This window comes from Eumetopias jubatus, unplaced genomic scaffold (assembly GCF_037043125.1).
Source record: "Eumetopias jubatus isolate StellerSeaLion01/CBP00866 unplaced genomic scaffold, mEumJub1_p1.0 scaffold_5, whole genome shotgun sequence".
Taxonomy (NCBI): domain Eukaryota; kingdom Metazoa; phylum Chordata; class Mammalia; order Carnivora; family Otariidae; genus Eumetopias; species Eumetopias jubatus.
Window position 1 is genome coordinate 89,664,256 of NW_028274811.1, and position 20,547 is coordinate 89,684,802.

Consider the following 20,547-nt stretch of genomic DNA (forward strand, 5'->3'; position numbering starts at 1 on the left):
TTCCTCATCGGGAAGACTCTCCACTTCACAAGGTTGTGAGGTTTGAGGGAAAATGAAAGGTGAAAGCATTTACAGTCAGAAACCACAAGACACGTACGTGCACAATATTGTGAGCCGCATTTATTGTAGCATGTAGACACCACCCCCAGCCTGTGTCTTTCAGAGACCCGAGGACACCGCCCAGGCTGCACCCGGGAGCCATGACGCTGGGCGCATGCCCCACACCCTGCCTACCTGCAGCAGCTCCCAGCATTCCTGAACGGTGGAGTCCCCAGGGCCCCCATGGGGGGACTGTTCCAGAGGGATCTACGGCGGCAGAGGGGCCACAACTGGCCCCCACACCTTTTGTTCGATTAGCAGGGTTTAAGATGTTTTTTCATTAGTTGCCAACAGCTAAAAAATCGGAATATTTCACATAAAAATCTAGCTTTTTGGCTCCTCCAGATTTCTCACATTAGACCTACATTCCTGCTCTACGGCAATTAGCTACAACTGAAGGACAGCCACCAATTTCAGGTGGGAATCTGTGCTTTGCCACAGTCCCCACCACATCTTATTGTCACTCAAGGCCAGTTGCCATCAGACTCAATCATGCAAAATATCACAAAGCAATGTCTCTTCATATCCCATCTCCAGGAATAGTGGGAAAAATTAGAGTCGTACTGCAAAGGCCTCACACCTCAAAGGCCTACTTTATTTTTATAACCCACCTGGCCCTGAGGGCATCTAAGTTGGCGATCTGTGCACTAGCCCAAACCTCTCCTTTCATCCACAAATGCTCACTCCACACATACCCCTTTGTGCAGATCTGAGAACAGTAGCCAGACTTCCCAAATCTGAGCCAGTTTGCTCCTTTAGAAGTCTGTAAACTCCCTGAAACCCAAAGAACTAGTAAGCAGGGTGGACACACCAGGCACAGGGCTGTACCTGGGTGGGGTTGCCCTAGGAAAGCCAGATCCAGGTAAAGCTGTGCTGGCGCGCCCTCTAGTGGCCAGGAGGCAACTCTCCAGGCCACCGGGAAGACTGAACCAGATTCCAAGTGAGCCTAGGAGTCAACTATCAATGGCCCCCAAACCTGGTTCCCCCACGGGTGCGAAGCTCAGGCTTTCAGCTTCCTCTTGCCCAAAACCTTCCTGATCTCCATCCCAACCATCAGCCACTTTCCTGGGCACGCTGGCACCCATCTTAGCCCCCAGGAGGACCAGACCCTTCCAGGCTGTGGCCTCTTCTGGGCAGGCTCCAGCCTCCCCATTCTTCACTCTCCCAGGCTTCAATCCAGGTTTGGCCCACAGCAGCCTGGCAGCACTTGCAGGGGAAAACTTTGCAGAGGTGGAGGAGGCCAATTCCCAGCCTACAGGGTCAGGCAGGCAGGGCACTTATGTGAGCAGAACAGGCCAGGTGGGTCCCTCAGAGAACCGGAATCACACGTCCCAGGAGCCGATGCCACCAAAGAGCCGCTGTGGCCAGATGGCCATTCTTCACAAGATGCTGGGGGTCTGGACTTTTACGTGAAATATACCAAGTTTTAAAGGTTGGCTCAATGTATACACTATCCAGGCCAAGAAAACACGTTGGCAGGGTGGGTCCAGGCCAGGGCCCCAGGCAGACGGCACTGCTGAGGCCCTGCAGCTGACAGAACCTCTGAGATGGTGGGCGTAAGCCAGTAGTTTTCAAGGTTTTGTTTATCTGAGTAGTTTGTAGCCATCATCATGTTTGATCCTGAGAGGCAAGCGAGGGAGAGAAAATTCTTGGACCCATTTTAAACTCCAAGACATTAAGGCCAAAGGGGGCTTCTGGCAGGGTCAAGGTCCCAGCTAGTTGCGAAGACAGCTCTAAAGCTGTGTGAGGCTGTGTCCCAGGCAACAGCAGGCCCCAAGCCTGCCCTAATAGCCATGCACAGAGAAGTGTGTCCCAGCCTGGGCAGGGACATGGCAGACCCCTCCCACCCCACCTGGCCAGCACCCTCTTAGAAGTGCCATTCCTAGGCCCCTGGAGAGCCCACCACCCGACAGCAGCCAAGATGGTGGCCCCCTGTGCACACTCACAGAGACACACCCACCCTCCATGCACACGGCTCCAGGATAGGCAGCCCAGGCAGAGGCACACCCACACTCAAGCCCCTTATGGAACTCAGGTCCAAGCAGAAACACCCGCAGCCTTGCCCATCACGGGTACAGTGGCCAGGGAAGGGGGGGGTCCCTGGGTAGGCCAGGCAGGTGGCTTGGCCAGTGTGGCAGACTCACCAGTTGGCCTTCACTGCCTTGATGTCACTCACAAGGTTCTGGGCCAGGCAGATACCAAAGATCTGCAAGACAAAGCGCGCAAAGTGAGGGAAGGTCTGCTGGAAGGGAGGGGCTGTGGGGGGGCATGCTGTGCTGAGGCAGTACCTGGAGGAGAGCGATGCCCACAAAGACCCCAGCCACAACGATCAGGTTGTCCTGCAGCCACTTCTCAAACTGGCCCACACAGCCTTTGGTGTGGATGGAGCCCTGCTGCTCCAGCTCCTGGGGACACACAGGCAAGGGGCTTGGCCCACCCACCCCCACGGGCCTCCTCTTAGTCCAGCTTGCTAAGCTCAGCCCCGCCCCAGGGCCTGACATCTTAGCACCTGCTGCCTGGATGGAGCTCTGCCATGGGGCCTTTGCATGACAGGCTCCTTCGAGTCATCAGGGTCTCAGAACAGATGCCTCCTCCTCCAAAAGGCCTTCCCTGACCACCCAGCCCCAATCCCATCAGCTCCCTTACTTTATTTTCTCCCAAGCTCCTGGTTGAAATTGTCACATTACTGTTCATATGTGGTTATCTGTGAGCTTACTGTCTTTGTCCCCTCTACTGGAGTGCCTATCTCCTGAGCATGAGTCCCCAGCATCTAGGGCACTGCCAGGTGTGAGCACCAGTGGGTGAATGACAAAGAACTGAAACGAGCAAACACACACGTGTCTGTGCCCATGGGTCCACTGCCCCCATGATCAGCAGTACCAAGGCCCAGGTGCCTGGATGGCTCCTAGGACTCAGCACCCCCTCCCCCACAGAATCCCTGAGGCCTTTCAGAGGAGCTTATGAGAGGCTGCCCTTCCCTTCCCAGTGCCCCCAACTCTGTCCCCACCCCTCTCACCAGTTTGAGCCGGACATCATAGCCACACTGGGTGTTGAGGACATCTTCCTGAGAAAAAAACAGGCCAATGAGTGACTTGGTGAAGGGGCCCAAGGCGCCCAGCGCTGCAAAGGTTCCGGCTTCTCAGGGGAAGCAGATGGAACCATGGACTCTGCCACGCCCACCACTCCTACGTGAGGCTCACTGAGGCCCACGCACCTCCTTCCCTGGCGCCGGGACACACAGCCACAAACGCCAGCCTGAGCTGCCTCCTGCTTAGGAATCCTGCCTGCCCGTGTATTATAAGAATGGGAAGAGTGGTGGCCCTCAGTGTCCCAGGTGAACTGTGATGGAAGAGATGTCCCTGGGAGAAGTTTCTGCTCTAAAGAAAGCCATAAAAGGGTGAGAACCCCCATGCCCTGTCACTCCAGAATGGTGGCCCAGGGGTGTGGCAGCTGGCTCACTACAATCAAAGAGACAGGTTTTGCTGGAGGGGTGCAGCCCCTACACTGGCAGGCCCCACTGTTGCCCACGGACACAAAGTCCTCAGCCTAGTAGGAGGACTCCCACATAAAATGACCTCCCCTCAGCATCCAAGGCCCCCAGAGCAGGGCCGAGCCCAGGAAGCCCTCTGCTGGATTCTCCCCACACTTGGCCTGTGCACTGCGATGCCCCTGCCCCTCCTCACTGGGCCCCACTCACCGCAGGGTCCCTGACGCAGCAGGAGAAGGGCACCCCGCAGCGCTCCCGGCTCGGGTTCAAGTCAGTGCAGTTGAAATAGATATTGAGGTTCCAGTCATTAGGCCCTCGGGCTCCGCAGCAAGACCACTAAGGGGCGAAAGGAGAGCCCAGATGAGCCAGGCCCGCCCCAGGAGCCCCATCCAGTTTCGAGACAGGCCCATGCTGCAGAAGACAGGGTAGGGTAGGGCTGGGCTGGGAGGGGGTCTGGAGGTAGCTAGGCAGGTGGGCACCTCCTCACCGCCCCCCAGCAGAAAGGCTGGACCTCAGCCCAGAGCTGTCAGAGCAGCACTATGCTCCTGCCCAGGTTGGTGGAATCAGGGGGAACCTAGGAGGGGGTGCCCTCAGAAGTGGGTGTCAGGCCAAGCCCTGTGGGGAGAGGCACCACTGAAGCCCATGTCTGTGCCAGGTCTCCCCACACTTGCCCCAGAGATTATATGAAGACCTTCTCTCGTCCTCTCTGCAGGGACGGGAGGGCAACCCTGCCACCCTCACAGCAATCACATCACACTTCTTCGATGCTGCTGGCAGCACCCATATCCCCATCACCCCACCCAGCACATCCGGCGCCGCCTCCCTAGGCACGGGAATAGCAAGCGTGACGCTGCCCTGAAGCAAGCTCATGAACTGCGGCACGCGGGAACACAGGTCTTAACCCATGTGACACGGAAAGCCGGCCCTCAAGGGACCTGCTGAGCGCAGACACAGGGCCCCGCCGTGGGCCGAGGGGGCAGGGCACGGCCATGTGGCTCTGTGTGCACGGGTCCCAGCAAACAGCCTGGCCTCTGCCGTCCTCCTCTAGCTCTGCTCAGCACCTGCTGCGCCTGCCGGGAAACATCTGCCCCTCTTTCCACAGCCCCGCTCCTTCTCCAAGGCCTTCCTCTTCTCCACCGTTCCCCATTTCAGCTCGTAGCACGATTTATTATTTTTTATATACACACACGCACATACAGTTGTCCATTTTCCATATCATCTATCTCTGCCCCCAGACTGCCATTCCCCAAAGGACAGGTCCCAGCTTTTGTCACCACCGAACGAACTCCCAGGAACTGGCCCAGGGCCTGGCACACAATAAGTCTGCACCAACCTGTTTCGAATGAACAAATCAATCACATCCTAACTGCCTGGTTATATGTCCACTTCTGCCCTGAGTCGAGACCTCCTCAAAGCAGGTACCAGCTCTGGTTCATCTCTGGATCCCAGAACAGACTCGGGGTGGGTGGCGCTGAAGGTGTGGGACTGTGGAGGTGGGTGTGAGCGGAGAAGGTGAGGCGGGAGGTGTCTGGGAAGCTCGTGAACTGTTCACTGACTGCTTCTTCGCATGGGTTAGGTAGAGGAGGATTTAAGAGCTTCTGTGGAGGGGGAGGTCTCAAACTCAAATATGTTCAGAGGCCAGACAGTATAAATGAGAGAAGAAGGCCGACAAGTATAATAAAATACAGAGTGGCATAGATGATGGCAAACAGAGAGAACTCCTATACCAGCAAAGGGGACAGCGGCAATGTAACCCCAGCTAATACTATGGGTCCAGAGTTTCTTAGAAGGGGAAATCTGTATTTTTATATCAAATGTTCTCTTTTAAGTGTTGTAAACCCTGGCCTAGGAGCTGCCAGGTTGGAGCCTCTGGGCTCTGTTCCCCAACACTGTGTCCCTGCAGAACCAGGCACAGTGGGGACCTACAGGGATCATAGAAGCTGGCTTCGCCTCAGACGGGGGGCCTTCTGGCTCTTCTCCCTGGGGCATGGGCAGGGGAACGGTCCCAGAACACACGGAACTTGCTCTCTCACACATCTGCCCAGCAGCCGCCTCATGCAGGTGGCCCGGGCCGGCACTGGGACTCACATATTCCTGAGCAAAGTCAATGAGGTTCTGGAGGTCAATGTCGTCCCGATAGGCCTTGACGTTGTTATTGATGAAGAAATTGAGCTGGTCTCGAATCCAGTCCTTGAATACGAAGGCCAGGATCCCTGTTGCTAGCTCCAGGAAGAAGATGAGGCCGAGGAACACTGAGAACTGGGGTGGGGGCACACAGACAGTGGGCGTCAGAGATGCAGGGCCTGCGGAGGCCACGGGGCAGCGCTCCCCCCCCCACCCCAAGAGAGCCAAGAGTCCCCACCTTCTCTATTAGTATTGTTTGATGACGGTGAAGGACAGCGCGGTTCTTACCCACCCATCCGTTCCGCTTCCCCTGGTAACCACCCCCCACATACATGTGCAGCTCCTGTGGCTCAGGCAGAACCATCTCCACCTCCTTTCCCGTTCCCGATAGAAGACTGGGCCTGCGCCCGGGAGCCCACCAATCGGAGCGCTACCTCTCCCGGGGCCACAGGGATTGGTCCAGAGACAGCCAATCTGAACCAAGGAGATGCAATTAAAGGAGAGGGCCTTACCCTCCTAAGAGTTCCCGGAGGGGCAGTGTGAAGCTAGCCCCCACCCGTTCGTGGGCATCCTTCCACCCCATGGGGAATGGAGCCAACTGGAAGGACAGACTAGAGAAACAGAGTGACCAGGCCAAGTGACACTGTGGTGGCCCCTAGATCCAAATGTGCCGGCACCCAGCATACCCCTGGGCTTTCCTTAGTGAGCCCATAAATACCCTTTTATGCTTGGGCCACTGGGTTTCAGTCACAACAGAAAGCATCCTATAAATATAGATAATACAATTCTGATGACTACTGTTACAATAACACGATAATAAAACCACCCATTATTAAGTACCGACTATATGCAAGAAGTCAGTGGGAGGAGGTAGGGGTCCCCAGTGGATCTAGGTGGGGGTACACTCACAAACTTGAGCAGGAAGGTGTTCTCCCGGAGGGCCCCGATGCAGCCGGCAAAGCCCAGCACCGACATGATGCCTCCAACCACTACAAACAGCCACACGGGGTCGAGGCCTCCCAGATCTGTGAGCGCCGAGATATTGGAGAGAACGCCCTGTGCCAGGGGAGCAGAGGCAAGTGGTCGGGCTGATCCTCCCACCACCTCAACCTACGGCAGCCCCACACCAGACTCCACCACCTTACCTTCTCACCCCAGGCCCAGAGGCCAATGGCCAGGAACAGGGCTCCCAGCACCTGCAGAAGCAGCAGCAAAGAGCTAAGGGTTGGAGTGTCAGCATCCTTCCCCACCCCCAGGAGAGCCCCTCCCCCTCTAGCAGTCAGGGTCTCTGGAAAGTGGGGGTGGGGGGGAATGGACTATAAATGGGGTCCAGGGTCCTTTCTACCTCCCCCAGAACACATTTCAGTTCTTCTCCCCCACAAAACACAGCCTGGAGGATTGAACCCACCCTAGCCCTTCCCAGGACTCAGTACTGCAGCAGAGGGTGGCTGGGACACCCCTGCCAAGCAGAACCAACAGCACTGTCCTGAGCCTCTCCTCCCACCAAGCCTATTCTCGGTTCCGGGATCCTAGCCTCCCTTCTGCCTCCTCCCAATCTGGCCATCCTGGTGCCCTGCAACTCTGTGACGGCCGCCCCACTCTGTTCTGTTTTCAAAGCTCACAAGCAAAGACCCCTGAATGACAAGGAATCCTGATGTAAGCAGGATCCAGTTGAGGGACCCCTGTCTGGGCCTGTAGCTCTGCCCTTGAAAACATCTGGCCACAGTTCTGCCTGGACCTTCTTTTTTTTTTTTTTCTCCTGCCTGGACCTTCTAAGCACCACCCACCTGTCCTGCCTCAATTCCTTACTGGGAAGAGTCCTGGATGTCCAGGCCATATGCCTGAGCCTGGGCGGGTCTCTGGATATCCAGTCTCACAGAGAGAGTGCCACTCATGCCCCAGCACAAGGCCATGACCCCACCTCTTCACACCTTCCCCACCCACCTGCTTTCACAGGCTCCTTCCCTTCCCCCCACCAATTCCAGTCCATTCCACAAGACCACCCACTTTTAACGCCTTCCTCTCTCTGACCCCAGGCTCCTCCCACTGCAGTAGTCCTCTCTAAAACTCTCTTTCCCTCCCTCCCCCAACACTAGATCTGGGATGTGAAAGCAAACATCACTTCTCCTGCCCCATCCCACTTGACCCACCCATGGCCTTTGGATAGGCAACTGACCACTACTTTCTCCTTTCTGAACCCCTCCGTGGTCAACTCAACACCATTCCTCCCTCCACCCCTTCTCAGCCTCCCTCCCAGGATGCACTGCTTCACCTCCCTATGCACATGGCCACCAACCCCACCACGTGTCACCCGCAGCCTTCTGCCCTTCTTCCTCCTCCATACTTATTTCCACACCATCGGACACTGGCAACTCCCAGACCTCCACCCCGACCTCTCCCTGGCTCCAAGTGGCTAGGTCCACTTGCCTGCTGCAAAAACCTCCATGTCCCAGGCTCAGTTCCATGCACTGGGAATACATCAGCAAATAGGACAAATGAGCTCTCTGCCATCAAGGAGTTTACACTCCAGTGGGGGAAATCCATAGTGAGCAAATAAAGGAACTTCAGATACCAACAGATCCTTTAAAGAAAAGCAAACAGACTGATGCGGTGGGGAGTGATTGGGGTCGGTGTAGGCATGCTTTTGTTAGGGAAAATAGGGACATTTTAGCTGAGCTCTGAATGATGAAAAAGTGTATCGAGGAGAAGAAAATTTCAGGTGGAGGGACTGGCAGAAGCCCAGAGGTAAGATCCAGTATGGTGGTGCAAGGGACAGACTGAAGGGCAGAAGGGCCAGACTCCAGAGGGCACTGGAGACCACTGGTGGAGTCTGGACTGTATTAATCGCTGGAAGGTTCTCAGCAGGGTAACACCAGGGTCCACTTTCCATTAAAACAAACAAAAATCTCTGGGCCTGTTTGATAGGCACCTCCCTCTGGCCACCTGGACCCAAACCTGAAAGCTCGTGCCCCCCCCTAAGTGGTGGGGTCCTGTCAATTCAGCCTCATAACTTCCCCTGGAGCCTTCCTCACTTCCCACTCCGCACCCCCCATTTTTGCCCCAGCCCTCCTCCCTGGTCTCCCAACTTCCAAGCCCTCTGCCCCTCACCCACCCTCCCCGCAAAGGCAGACAGATCTGCCTCCAATACAAAAGCCAAAACAGACCCACCACCCAGCACTGAAGCCCTCACTGCTTCACAGGGCTCTCAACATAAAACTCCCGACACTGTCCCACCCCTGGAGCCTTTCCTGCTCTGGCTCCCCACCCCCACTCCCATGCCAAAGTGGGCATGCCTGGAACAATCCTGAGTTTCTCTTGCCTGTCCCCCTTGGCATCCGGCGATTCACTCTGCTCAATGCTCTGCTTCACCCCCAACCACTGCCCACTGGTATGTACCTTGGCTTTGCACTTACTGGCCTTGTGACTCTAGGTTAAATGACTTGACCTCTCTGTGTCTATTCCCTCATCCATAAAATGTAGATAATAAATAACAAAGTAGCTGTGCAAATACAAGTTAGAATTCATTTAATCTGCCTAACAACCCTGAGAGGTGGGCTTTATCATCACCCCTCCCAGGAAAGGAGGCCAAGGCCCAGAGAGAAGTCTCAAAGCTAGGCTTGCTACACCCAGGCCTCCAGACATCCCCACTAGTACTCTCTGCACATTGCCCACACCCTTGAGAGCTGCGCGTTGCTGGAGCCAAAAGGCCCACCACACACAGGTGACTTCATGGTTAGCACATGGGTAGAGGGCAGTGCCAGAGTCTTGAACAAACTGAATGGGCCTGGTATTTTGACTGAAGGCAGCAGGAACAGAGACTGCAGAGGCAGCAAGCAACCTTAGAGAGATGGGACGGGGGAGGGAGAAGGGAAAGATGACTTGGCAGGGCCCAGGGGCACATGCCACCCTGGGAGGGGCACTAGCAGCTCCCTTCTCCGGCAGGGGCAGCACCGCCCTGAAGCCTCGGTTTTGTCAGCTGCGGAATGTCGAATTCTGTTCCCCCAGGGCCAGCTCACAACGTCTCAAGAGAACCAGAGCTATTGACCCTCCCAGCCCGCAAGCTCTCAGTATGGACCAGGTTGACCTACTCTCCTTGCAGGAGCTTAAGGCTAGGCAAGGGGTTCCGGCCCTTCCCTTCACGGACACACTCCTCCCTGTGGACTAAACCAGGGGCGGAGCTCAGCGCACACCCCACACCCCACACTCCAGGGTAGCAAAGGAGCTGGACGGGAGACAGGTTCCTGGGACCTTCAGGGAAACACCTCCCCTTTCTCCACCCGGGCTTGGAAAGATACAGGGAGACTCCACCTCCATAACCTATCCCCGCGGCGCCTGGGGCCCGCCTCCAGCAATCCGGGCCTCCCCGTAGTTCCCAGGAGTGGGTCCTAGGAGTGTATAATGGAGGTGAGAGTGGGAAGGGAGAGGGAGGTGACGGTCCCAAGCCCTTAAGGCAGGGAGTGGTTCCCCCACCCACCCAGCAAGTAGGGGACTGACCCTCCTCCCGCCACCCCCAGCTCGGGGCCCGGAACCCACCCCGCTCTCACCCAGAAGACAATGTTGAAGCCAAACAGGAAGTATTTCCCGCAGCAGCCGACTTCGGGTTCCTGGAAGTGCTGGTGCTTGCCCGGCATGGTGAGCAGCCGCACGCCGGCCAGGGAACCGGAGCCGGGGTCGGGCTCGGCCCTCCACGGGCCGCCCTGGGCTTAGAGCCGCCCGGGGCCTAGCCCGGCGGCTGCGGCTTCATGGCCGCGGCCACACAGAGCGCCGGTCGGGCCCCGCCCGCCCCCCAGGGACCGCCCCCGGCGACCCGACAGCCCAGCTCCCCGCCCGCGCAGTCGGGTCGGAGCCCCGCCGCCTCTAGGCCTGACTCCGCCCCTGCCCTACTGCCTTCCCTCGGAGCCCCGCCTCTAGGCCTGAGTCTAGGTCCTCCGGGCCCGGCTTCCAGGCAGGCCCCGCCCCCGACCCGGAGCCCCGCCTCTAGGTCTGACTCCGCCCCGAGCGCCTGCAGCCATTTACATCTTCCCACTGTCTTGCGGACCTGCCTGAGAAGCCTGATGATAGCACCGCAAGTCGCGGCCACGAAGCACCCCCAGTTACTCCTACCCTACAAGGCTCGGTAACCAGCGCCGCCCCAGGCCCCAGCCTTGCTGTCGGTGCCCAGTCCTGGAGAGGAGTAACTGCTGATCTGATGAGCAGATGGGGACGGCGATAGGGATGGTGTTTTTAACAAGCGCAGGCGAATCACATGCGCTTTTCACTCAACGGAAATTCATCTCTACCTAGACTGGCTCAGACTCAGGCCAGATGACAGCTGGGTCTCGTGAGGGACGCGCCTGCTCCTCCCTGACACTGCGGCGTTGCCAGGGGCATATACCCGACCCCCTGGCTCTAACCCCTCTGACGTGGAAACCTGTCCCCTTCCGTATTACCCCCTCACTGTACTAGCTTGGGCCTGATTGGGCATGAGCCCCCTCAAGGCCGGATCGGAGTGTAAGATTTGGGGGGGGGGGAGGGCTCAAATCTTACTCAATTTTAGAACTCTCAAAAATAATTCTAATTTTGTTCAAAAGTGTTTATTTAGAACAGGAACAGAAAAAGGCTTAAACTTCATACCTTTCAGCTAATCCACCTCAAGCAGAACCATGAGGAGACCTAACGGCTGCTGTCCTCCACTCCTGGGCCAGGACCTCAACTATCTACCCACCTCCACTGCAGCCTGACCTGAGGCAAGTCCCACACACCCCTGGCCACAGCTGAGGAAAGGGCAAGAGGACACACTTGCCTCTCTGTGAGATAATAGGGTTCTGCCCCTAAGCCTCCAGCCCCTGTGATGTACAGCCCCGCTCCAGGGACCCACCCACATCTGGTTGAGGGAAGGTACAAGATACAGGGTAGGCACCAAGTAGAGTGATCACAAAGAGGAGAGCCCATCCCCTACCCCCTGTCCTTGAGCCCCAGCTCTTCTGTCAAGGCCACTGACACTAAGAGTCACCCTCAGGCCACCCAGGCCCTGTCCCAGGGGTGCACAGAGTAAGTGCTGGACTGTAGGATTCTCTTGTCATTTCCAACTTCAGTTGAGCTCTGCTTCCCCCCTTCCCCCGTGACTCACCCTAACCCATCCTCAGATAAAACAAAGACACTCAGGGCTTTCCTCCACCTTTCCTGGGTCCTCAGGCTGGCTTCCCTGACCACAGAGCGGTCCTGAGCCCCAACTCAGGCCTAGGGACATGTTCATATTCACTCCAGGACATGGGAGAACACCATTCTCTACCCCCCAGTTCTGCCCAGCATCAGCACTGTAGCCCAGCACCCCCTTACCCACCACACCACACCACACCACACACACACAGCAGGGAGAAAGGCTCAGGGGCAGTTGAATGGAGAGTGGTGCCAAGGTCTCATCAGACCACAAACTTATTCTTGGCTAGGGAGTTGCTCTTGGTGGCCGTGTCTGCGTGGGCCTGGTACCCAATGACGACCTTCGTGGAGAGGCCCAGGCGCTCTTTGTAGACCTGCCTGGAGGATGAATAGGAGAGGAAAGGAGATAATCACCTGCAGGTACTGGAGATAACCTGGGACCCTGGGTCCTTTGCCCAGAGCTCCTACCCTGGTTCCAGCCACCATGACTCTTTGTGGGTCTTACCTATGTGGAAACCCAAAACAGGACTCTTTAATGCAAAAGAAGAGACCTGCTAGAAATAGCTTGAAATCTGGATTCCAAACCCTCATACAGGTGGGTAAGGAAGAAGGGGGAGATGACACGGAAAGTTTCAGACGCCTCCCTCACAGGCCAAGCCACCACCTGGCACATCTACTCACCTTTTCCCCTGGAACAAACCCTGTGCCAGAGCTACGCCTCACCCGATGTGCAGCACGCCCGCCTGGTTCTCTGCCTCCCTCGTCCACACGGCGATCTTGTCCCCCTTGGTGCGGATGTTGATGACAGCCCCACACACCTCCCTGCTGTGCTCCTCAAAGCTCTCCCCGATCAGACACAGCAGCTGGGGCCAGAAAGGGAGGATGGTGAGACCTCTACCTGAGTCACAGGGAGTGCTCCCACTATCCTGGAGACCACTAACACCACACCAGCCCAGCCTCTTCGAGTGGGGGACCGTCCCCTCCCCCCTCCCCTCCCCACTCACGGTCTCCAGCCACAGGCGGTCCAGCTCACTGTGGCGCTGCTGCTTGGCGAGACTGACCAGCCAGCGGCCACCCCTCTTATTCCTGCTATCTTCCCACATGGGCTCAATGCCATCCTAAGAGGTGGAATGACAAATCAACTGCCTCCCTTTGTTCAAAGGGAAGTGGGTGCCCAGCCACCTTCCCAGGCCCTGCTCTGGCCCCGAACTAAGCCTCCAGAGGCCAGGGTCCCCCTTGCCTCCATCCCCTCTGAACAAGCAAGTTCCACCACCAGCCACTCAGCCCCCCAGACCCTCCCACGAGCTCCCCCAAACCTCTGATCCTCAACATTTGTCACCTTTTATAGCCTTGTAGATGTACGGTTATGTTTGTCTCCTTTACTGAATTGAGTTCCTTGAGGCAAGAGTTCAAGCCAGGGGCAGGGGGGTAATTATTAAGGAAGCCTCTGGGGCAACCATAGTGTGTACATCCCAGGCTGGGCATAAATCACCTTTAAACACGGATGGTAGGGCCCCACTGCACACACCTGCTGGGTCAGTACCTCCAGAGATGAACAGTGATGAAGGCCTGGACATTGATGTGGAATGTTCCCGGGGAATTCTGACACACGTCCCTAGTTAAGGAGCCAGGCCAGGAACCTGGGCTCCTTCCGAGTTCCCCCTTTTCCCCCCTCCCCTTCCAGACTCTTAAAGGTCCTACGAGGTAGTACAGCTCCAGTCTGACACTGTCCACGCTTCTGTGTAGCATTTCCTCAGGATGGAAGTCACATCTCGGCTCTGAGGAAGGCTGTCTGTGACAAACCCCCCCTCAACCCCCCTCCCCCAGCAAGCTCTCCATGAGGGAGGAACGCAGAAGCTGAGGAGGCTCAGCCCTCTTGTGGTCTGAGTTGGGGTGGGGGTGGGGGCTGGGGAGGCAGAGCTTACCTTGAAGAGGGCGTAGTCACAGCCGGAAGAGAGCTTACTGGCCAGTTGGATGTGACTGTACATCCTGGAGAGAGCCCCCCCGCCCCCAACCCAGGCTGTTAAGTCCAGACTTTTTACAGCCTGGTTCCAACTTGCCTCATTCCCCCAACTTCTTACCAGACTCTAGTGTTTTCCACCTACCCTTCAGGCCTCCAAAACATTGTTCACACTCACCCTCTCAGCCCCTGCCTGGAATTCCATCCCTACTTACCCAAAACCTCAAATCCCACCTTCTCCCTGGAGCCTTCCCTGACCATCCAAACCCCCTGGGGAGGCTTTTAGAGTCCCAGTGCTGGGGGTGGGTGGGGAGGGGGGGTCCAAGCGCCCCTCCAGCTGAGCCCCAGACTCTCAACCACCACTAGGGTTTGTGGTGCACCTTTCAGAACCCTTCCCTTGATTACCCATGGACACAATCAGGCAGCCTAATCCTCCTTTTATGGCAGAGACAAGCTCAGAGAGGGAAAAGAACCTGCCCAGGACCACAAAGCCTTGGAGCAGCAGAGTCAGGGACAACTCCTGGTTTCTCCCACCTCCCAGGCGCTTTCCCAAAGCCTCAGGAAAGTTTCAGGGGGGCCCATATACCAGCCCCAAGGATCCCCACCCCCAAGCAGAACCCACCAAGCCCCAGCCCTCAGCAAACGCTGAGAGGTCCCAGGGAGAGCGGGGAGAGCTAGGTAGGAAACAACTCCTTGGAGGGGTGGGGCCTGGGAAGGATCCCCAGCTCAGAACTCCCTGGCTCTGGCCTTGTCTGCGAGGAGCAGACACTTACGCCCAGAAGTCCTCCACAGTGTCAAACTTGGTGACGAGATGCAGGTTATCCTGCCAGGCGCGGCTGCGGTCATTCTTGAAAAACCACAGAGCCCACCTGGGGGGAGGGGAGGCCAGGAGGAAGCAGAGAGCCCTCCCAGGCCCAACACCAGCAGCACCTGTGCTGGCGGGGAAGTCATGCCCCTTCAGGGACAAATGAGGAGATAGGATTTGGGCACAGCACCCCCACCCCCACCGTGACTGGAGTCAGTTATCCTGAAAGGCTGGGGCAGGATGGGGGAATCTAACCCAGAATCTCAGTTGGGTTAAGGCCAGAAGGGCCAACAGGGCCCAAGTCTTATGCCAGTTCTGACCTTTCTTGGATGAGGAACTGGGGCCAACAGAGGAAGGTCTAATGCAAGGCCACAAAACCTGCCTTACCTGTTCAGCAGTGGGTGTAACTCCAACTTGACCCCCTGGGGGCCCCCCCCCTGGGCCTTCCTCCTCTGGGACAGCAGGGCCCCAGGGGGATTCAGAGCCCCTTCTGCCATCAAGACCGGCCCTGCTGCCCCCTCTTTCTCTTCCTTTTTCTCTTCCTTCTCCCCCAGCTTTCGGATTCCACCCTCGGCGTCTCTGGCCTAACCAAAGAAGGGAATCGGGGTGAGCAGCAAGCTCCAGCCCAGCCACCCCATCCCCCATCCCACCAGCCCCATCCCTTGCTGAATGAGGAACAGGGAGATGGACTTACAGGACTGGCAGTAGCCATGCAACAGCTTGGTCTTCATCCCAGTTGGCCCCCAGCTGCCGGCTTTTAACCCACCAGCGCTACCCCACCCCCACCCCCACCCCCAGAGCACGGGATAGGGAGGAGCCGGCGTGGTGTGGTGGGAGCTCAGAGGGGAAAGGGCTTGTGCTATGCAGTCCATCAGCAAGCATTTAGTGAGCATCTTCTGCATGCAGGCAGGTGGGAGGGGGACAGGTGTGACCAGACAAACCCAGCCACCACCCATACGGTGCTGGCCATGTGCCGGCTGGGTCACACGAAGGTAAGGGTCAATATTGGGGATGTGCCCTTAGTGCAATCACATCCCATGGAGGATGGGCCTAGAATTTAAAGCGGGACCATCCCAGAGAGGGCAGAAGCAGCAACTCTGACATGGCCAGTGTCCATGGCCAGGTCAGAGACCTTAGTTGTGCATTGGAGTGTCTCTGTGTTTGCCTCTGCTGCCATTCACCACCCCCATTTGGCTACCAATGTCATCTGACACCAGCATCTGGAAGCTTCTGAATTTTTTAAAGTACATAATCATTTAGAAACAGGGAGATTATGCATTAAAAATCTACATTTTTGGTTACTCTTGAAAATTTGGAAAGGTCTCACAACACCGGGACCTCCACCTCACTGTGGCTGAGGCCGCCCTTTGGAAGGGCAAATGCGGTGCCATAGGGCCCCGCTGGTCCACTGCACTACTGCTTCCTGCTGCCCGGCTCATCTGAGTGTTCTCCACCCAGCAGTGATGGGGGTGCGCTGGGGGAAGACAGTGCAACAGTCTTATAGCCTGGCTTCAAAGCCTCCCTGCCCAGACCTCAGCCAAGTCCTGAACCTCCGAGTCTCCATTTCCTTATCTGTAAAATGGTAATGTTAATGATATACAACTCAGAAGCTTATTGTACTAAATATAAAATACATAAGCCCATAAAACAGGGCCTGGTGCAGTGGTCAATACAAATCAGCTGAGGGCTACCCCAGGGTGCTGGAGGGAGGGAGAGCGGAGGGATGGGGAAAGGGAGGAGGAGGGAAAAGCCCTGGTTCTGGCTACCCTTCCCCTGCCTTCTCAACAGCACCCTTATCTGCAGGGGCTGAGGCCTCCCCAAATTTCTCATCCTCCTCTTGGCCACTTCTAGGGTCTGAGATCTATAAAGGGACTAGTCTCCTCCCCCCACACCCAGGGAAGCCCTTGACTACATGGAGGCTGACAGTCAATATCTGTCCAACCCACATACCCTAAGCTTCAGGTACATGCCCGGCATGGGGCTAGGTGCTGGGAGGCAGGGAGGGGCCAAAACTGAGCGGCCTCTGTGCTCTGCTCTCTCGGGGAGCCAAACAGTAGGTACTCTTACAAACACCTGGGTAGTCACAAATTCAGACCTCTGAAGGAAAGGAGTTCGCAGATGGGAAAAGATAAAGTCCATTACCTGAACTGGAGGCTTTAGAGTGGCAGTTCTCAAACGCATGGATCAGACTCACCTGCACTCACCTTGTTAAACAGGCTGCTGGGCCCTGCCCCCAGAATCTGATTCCTTAGCCCTGGGCTTGGGCCTGAAAATTGGCATTTCTAACAAGCTCCCTGAGGATGCTGGTCAAGAACCCCATTTCGAGAACCACTAACTTAGAAGCAGTTCACGGATGAGGTGATGTTTGAGCTGATACCTAAAGCATGAACAAGAGTTAACTAGGTGGGTGGAGAAGGGCATCTCAGGGACTGGGAGCAGCATGTGCAAAGGCCCAGGGGCAAAGGGAACATGGGACACTGGAGGAAAAAAAGAAAGACCAGTGTGGCTCATGCTCAAAGGAGGAAAGGATAGTAGGTCTTGATCTTAGGAAAATGGAGAAACACTGAGTGCTTCAAGTGGATACATATGGGCTGGGGAGGTAATCAGAGGTGCTTTCCAGCAGGTTCTTTGGGCTGCTGTGTAGCAAACAGACTCTGTGGTAGCAAGAGTGCATGGGAGGAGATCTATTAAGTTGCTAATGTAGTTGTCCAGGTGACAGATCCCCTGACAGGGAAGATGGAGAGAACATGATGGATTTCATGTGTTTAGAAGGAAGACTCCCTGGCATTTGGTGATGGCTAGGCTCTGGAGAGGTGGGGCACAATGTCCCAACTACCTGTTGCTACATAACAAACCACCCCAAACTTAGTGGCTTAAAACAGCAACAATCCTCTATTTTGCTCACAGATGTACAATTCAGGTTGTGCTCAGCAGGGACAGCTCGCCTCTGCTCCAAAGTGCTGTCAGCTGGAGTGGCTTACAGGCTGGGGCTAGAGTCATCTGCTCACTCCGGGGGGCAGTTGATGCCGGCTGTTGGCTGGAACCTCAGCTGGGAGTGTTGGCTGGGACCGCTCTGTGTACCTCTCCATGTGGCCTCTTGGCTTCCTCACAGCATGGTGGCTAGGTTCCCAGAAGCAGCATCCCAAGAGACGGGAAGCAGAAGCTGCCAGTTTCTTAAGGCCTGGGCCCAAAACCTGGCACAGCATCGTGTCCACTGTATTCTATTAGTGTCCCAGGGCCCACATTCAAAGACAGGGACATAATCCTACCTCCTGATTGGAAGAGTGTCAAAGAATTTTGGACAGAGGAAGCCCTGGAGGAGGGCCAGGCTTGGGGAGAGATCTTGAATCTATATTTGATGGAAAGAAAGGGAGAAAGGACCCTCCCCAAGTGCCAGGCATGGTCTTAGCTGCCTTAGAGTCCTGGCCCAGAGCCTGGCATGGAATGCCCCTGCTAGCCACAGTACCCCTTTCCACCTTCTTCCACATCTTCCAGCATGGGACAGCCTGTGGACTCTGGAGTTAGGTCACTAAGGAAAGCCCTGAAGAGCAAACCCCCGGCCCTATGGGGTCCTGGTCCCTACTCAAAGCCCTCCCCAGTCTATGTGTGGAGAACTTCTGCACAGTGGGCTCCTGTACCCCAATCCTACCATACTGTTCCTAAAATATCTTGAATCTGCCCATTCCTTTGACTCCCCACTGCCCCCACTCAAGGAAAGCCCTGCCATCTCTGGCCTGGGCCACTGCCCAAGTCTCTCCTAACATTCTCCTTGCTTCTACTTCTGCCTCCTTACAGAACATTCTCCTCTTGCCTCAGAGGGCTCATTTTAAAATATTAATCTGATCACTTAAGTCCTCTGTTTAAAACCCTCCAGGACACCGAGGATGTGACCCAAAGGCCAGGTTCTGGGCCTGCAGGTTTCTGCATGATCCAGCCTCAAAGTGCCCCAAGCACACTGATCCTCCAACAAGCCAGATTGGCTCCTGCCTCAGGACCTTTGCACTTGCCATTTCCTCTCCAACTCTTTGCGTGACTGACTTCTTATCCTTCAGGGCTGGGCTCAAATGTTGTCTTCTCAAAGAGGGCCTCCCTGACCATCTTATCTAAAGCTGACCACTCTCCATAGCATAACTTACAGAGTTGTCAAATCACTATCTTGTATGTCTGAAATGAATGAACATTTTTTGTCAACTATATTTCAATAAAAAATAGACCACACGCTCCAGCCTCAAGACCTTACACGGGTTCTCCCCTCAATTCCTAACTCAAGTGAGTCCTTCCCTGCCCACTGTATGTAACTGTTCAAGCCCTCACCTCCACTCCAACACTTTCCATGCCCTTTCTCCTCTTGGCTTACCCTCCCAGCATAGCACCTCCTGACACCTGACACATATATTCTACTTATTCATTTTACTCATCTGCCTTCCTCTACTAGAACAGAAGAACCAAAGACTCTCTCAGTCACAGCTGGGTTCTCTAGTCTCTAAGGCAGGGCCTGGCTCTTAGCAAGGCCTCAGAGGGCAGGGTGAGGAGGGAGAGTTGACCTTTAGATTGAGCAAGGTGGACAGCACTGATTTGGACACGAGCAACACCATCTAAAACATTTTATTTGGTCACTAGTTCATTGGCTGTCTGTCGCTTCCTACCAGAATTTAAGTTTTAGAAGAGCAAGGACTTCATGGTCTTGTTTTCTGCTGAATCTCTGGTACTAGAACCGTGCCTGGCATGCGCTAGGCATCCTGGAGAAACTGAGAATAGATGCCGATGGCCGGTTATATGATTTCCTCTCTTTGGGTGTTGCCTCCCTCATCTGTAAAGGGGGGGGGATTGAAAATGCCTGTTTTACAGGATTGATTTTAGGAATTAATGATATAATGGATGCCATGCCAGGGACGTGATAGGCTTGCGATAAATACCATTCACTCCTCTCTCTGTTTTCAGCTCCCACTCTGCCTGCCTGTCTTCCTCCCCACCCTGAGTCCTCTGGACAGCAGGAATGTTGATAAATATTTAATCACACTGTCAGGCACCCCACACAGAGTTACAAAGACCCATCTGGATTTTCAAAAACCCAGGCAGGCCTGGGTTCACCAGGATCCACATGATCCTCTTAAGAGAATGCCTTCTGCTCCAGCTGCACCGGGCGGGGATTTTCTCCCAACCCTTCCCCACATTCTCCCACCCTTCCCTCCCCCAAGCTTCAACAACCATTCTCCTTAGTACATTCTTAGGAAGAGAAAAGGGATGAGAGGAAGGGAGAGGCCCATTTTCCTGGAGGAGAAAAAACAGAAAGGTGGAGAGGTCCTGGAGAACTCACAGGATTAGGGCCTGACCAGAGAGAGGCCCAGGGGCCTGGGCTCTGCCATCCTGTGCCCTAAAGGGGAGAGGGGGAGAAGGTGGGCAGCAGTGTGACACAGGGTAAAGAATCCATTGTGCTGGAAGGTGGCAGCCCAGTAACCATGCTGCCTTCTTCTGGAGACAGTACATAGAGAGACAAAGAAAGATGTAGCACACGTTAACACCTGGTGAGTCTAGGTGAAGAATATTCGGGTATTCATTATATTAATATTGCAACTTTTCTGAAGATTTTATTCAATGTAGTATGCTTACAACTTTTCTCTAGGTTTGAAGTTAAAAAAGTTGGATGCAAAAAGAAATAGCGACAGAGAAGCTAGTGGCCCACTCAGTAACCACTCTCCCCTTCTCATACTTTGATTCCGGGAAGTCATATGCCCAGCTAGATGACCACACTTTTCCAGCCTCCCTACAGCGAGGCCTAGCTGTAGTTGTTAGCTTCTGAAAACTCCATGTGAGAGACAGACAACTGGCAGGTGCTCTTTTACCCTCCTTCCTCTCCTCCTGCTTTCTGCATAGATATGATGGCTGGAGCTCTGGCAGCCATCTTGGACCATGAGATGACCTTGAAGGTAGAAT

General features: G+C 55.5%; 2 protein-coding genes across 4 annotated transcripts; both read right to left on the minus strand.

The window, feature by feature from the left end:
* Nucleotides 1-1,502: 1,502 nt before the first annotated feature.
* On the minus strand, nucleotides 1,503-10,484 carry TSPAN17 (tetraspanin 17). Of its 3 annotated transcripts, XM_028102753.2 has the most exons (9): nucleotides 10,255-10,484; nucleotides 6,856-6,906; nucleotides 6,620-6,766; nucleotides 5,675-5,845; nucleotides 3,797-3,922; nucleotides 3,116-3,163; nucleotides 2,388-2,504; nucleotides 2,244-2,305; nucleotides 1,503-1,719 (listed from the first exon to the last, which is right to left on the minus strand). In XM_028102753.2, the coding sequence occupies exons 1-9, from the start codon at nucleotides 10,339-10,341 to the stop codon at nucleotides 1,683-1,685; spliced, it is 846 nt and encodes a 281-aa protein (XP_027958554.1). In that variant the 5' UTR covers nucleotides 10,342-10,484; the 3' UTR covers nucleotides 1,503-1,682. The 3 variants fall into 3 exon arrangements, 2 of the variants coding, with proteins under 2 accessions (XP_027958554.1, XP_027958555.1); XM_028102754.2 differs by lacking the exon at nucleotides 2,388-2,504; XR_003609103.2 differs by lacking the exon at nucleotides 1,503-1,719 and having other exon boundaries at nucleotides 2,388-2,526.
* Nucleotides 10,485-12,111: 1,627 nt separating this feature from the next.
* Nucleotides 12,112-15,325, minus strand: EIF4E1B (eukaryotic translation initiation factor 4E family member 1B). Its single transcript, XM_088023669.1, has 7 exons — nucleotides 15,308-15,325; nucleotides 15,001-15,197; nucleotides 14,582-14,677; nucleotides 13,774-13,837; nucleotides 12,853-12,966; nucleotides 12,572-12,711; nucleotides 12,112-12,226 (listed from the first exon to the last, which is right to left on the minus strand). The coding sequence occupies exons 1-7, from the start codon at nucleotides 15,323-15,325 to the stop codon at nucleotides 12,112-12,114; spliced, it is 744 nt and encodes a 247-aa protein (XP_087879795.1).
* Between the last annotated feature and the right edge of the window lie 5,222 nt (nucleotides 15,326-20,547).

Excerpts from the sequence above, each read along its gene's own strand:
- TSPAN17 (XM_028102753.2), bottom strand. The coding sequence starts at position 10,341 with ATGCCGGGCAAGCACCAGCACTTCCAGGAACCCGAAGTCGGCTGCTGC. Across the intron at positions 2,306-2,387 it reads TGGGCATCGCTCTCCTCCAG|ATCTTTGGTATCTGCCTGGC; the intron begins GTACTGCCTCAG and ends TTTGTCTTGCAG. Across the intron at positions 1,720-2,243 it reads AAGGCAGTGAAGGCCAACTG|GATCAAACATGATGATGGCT; the intron begins GTGAGTCTGCCA and ends CTTGCCTCTCAG.
- EIF4E1B (XM_088023669.1), bottom strand. Across the intron at positions 14,678-15,000 it reads TTACACCCACTGCTGAACAG|GTGGGCTCTGTGGTTTTTCA; the intron begins GTAAGGCAGGTT and ends CCCTCCCCCCAG. Across the intron at positions 12,227-12,571 it reads GCGGGCGTGCTGCACATCGG|GCAGGTCTACAAAGAGCGCC; the intron begins GTGAGGCGTAGC and ends TTCATCCTCCAG.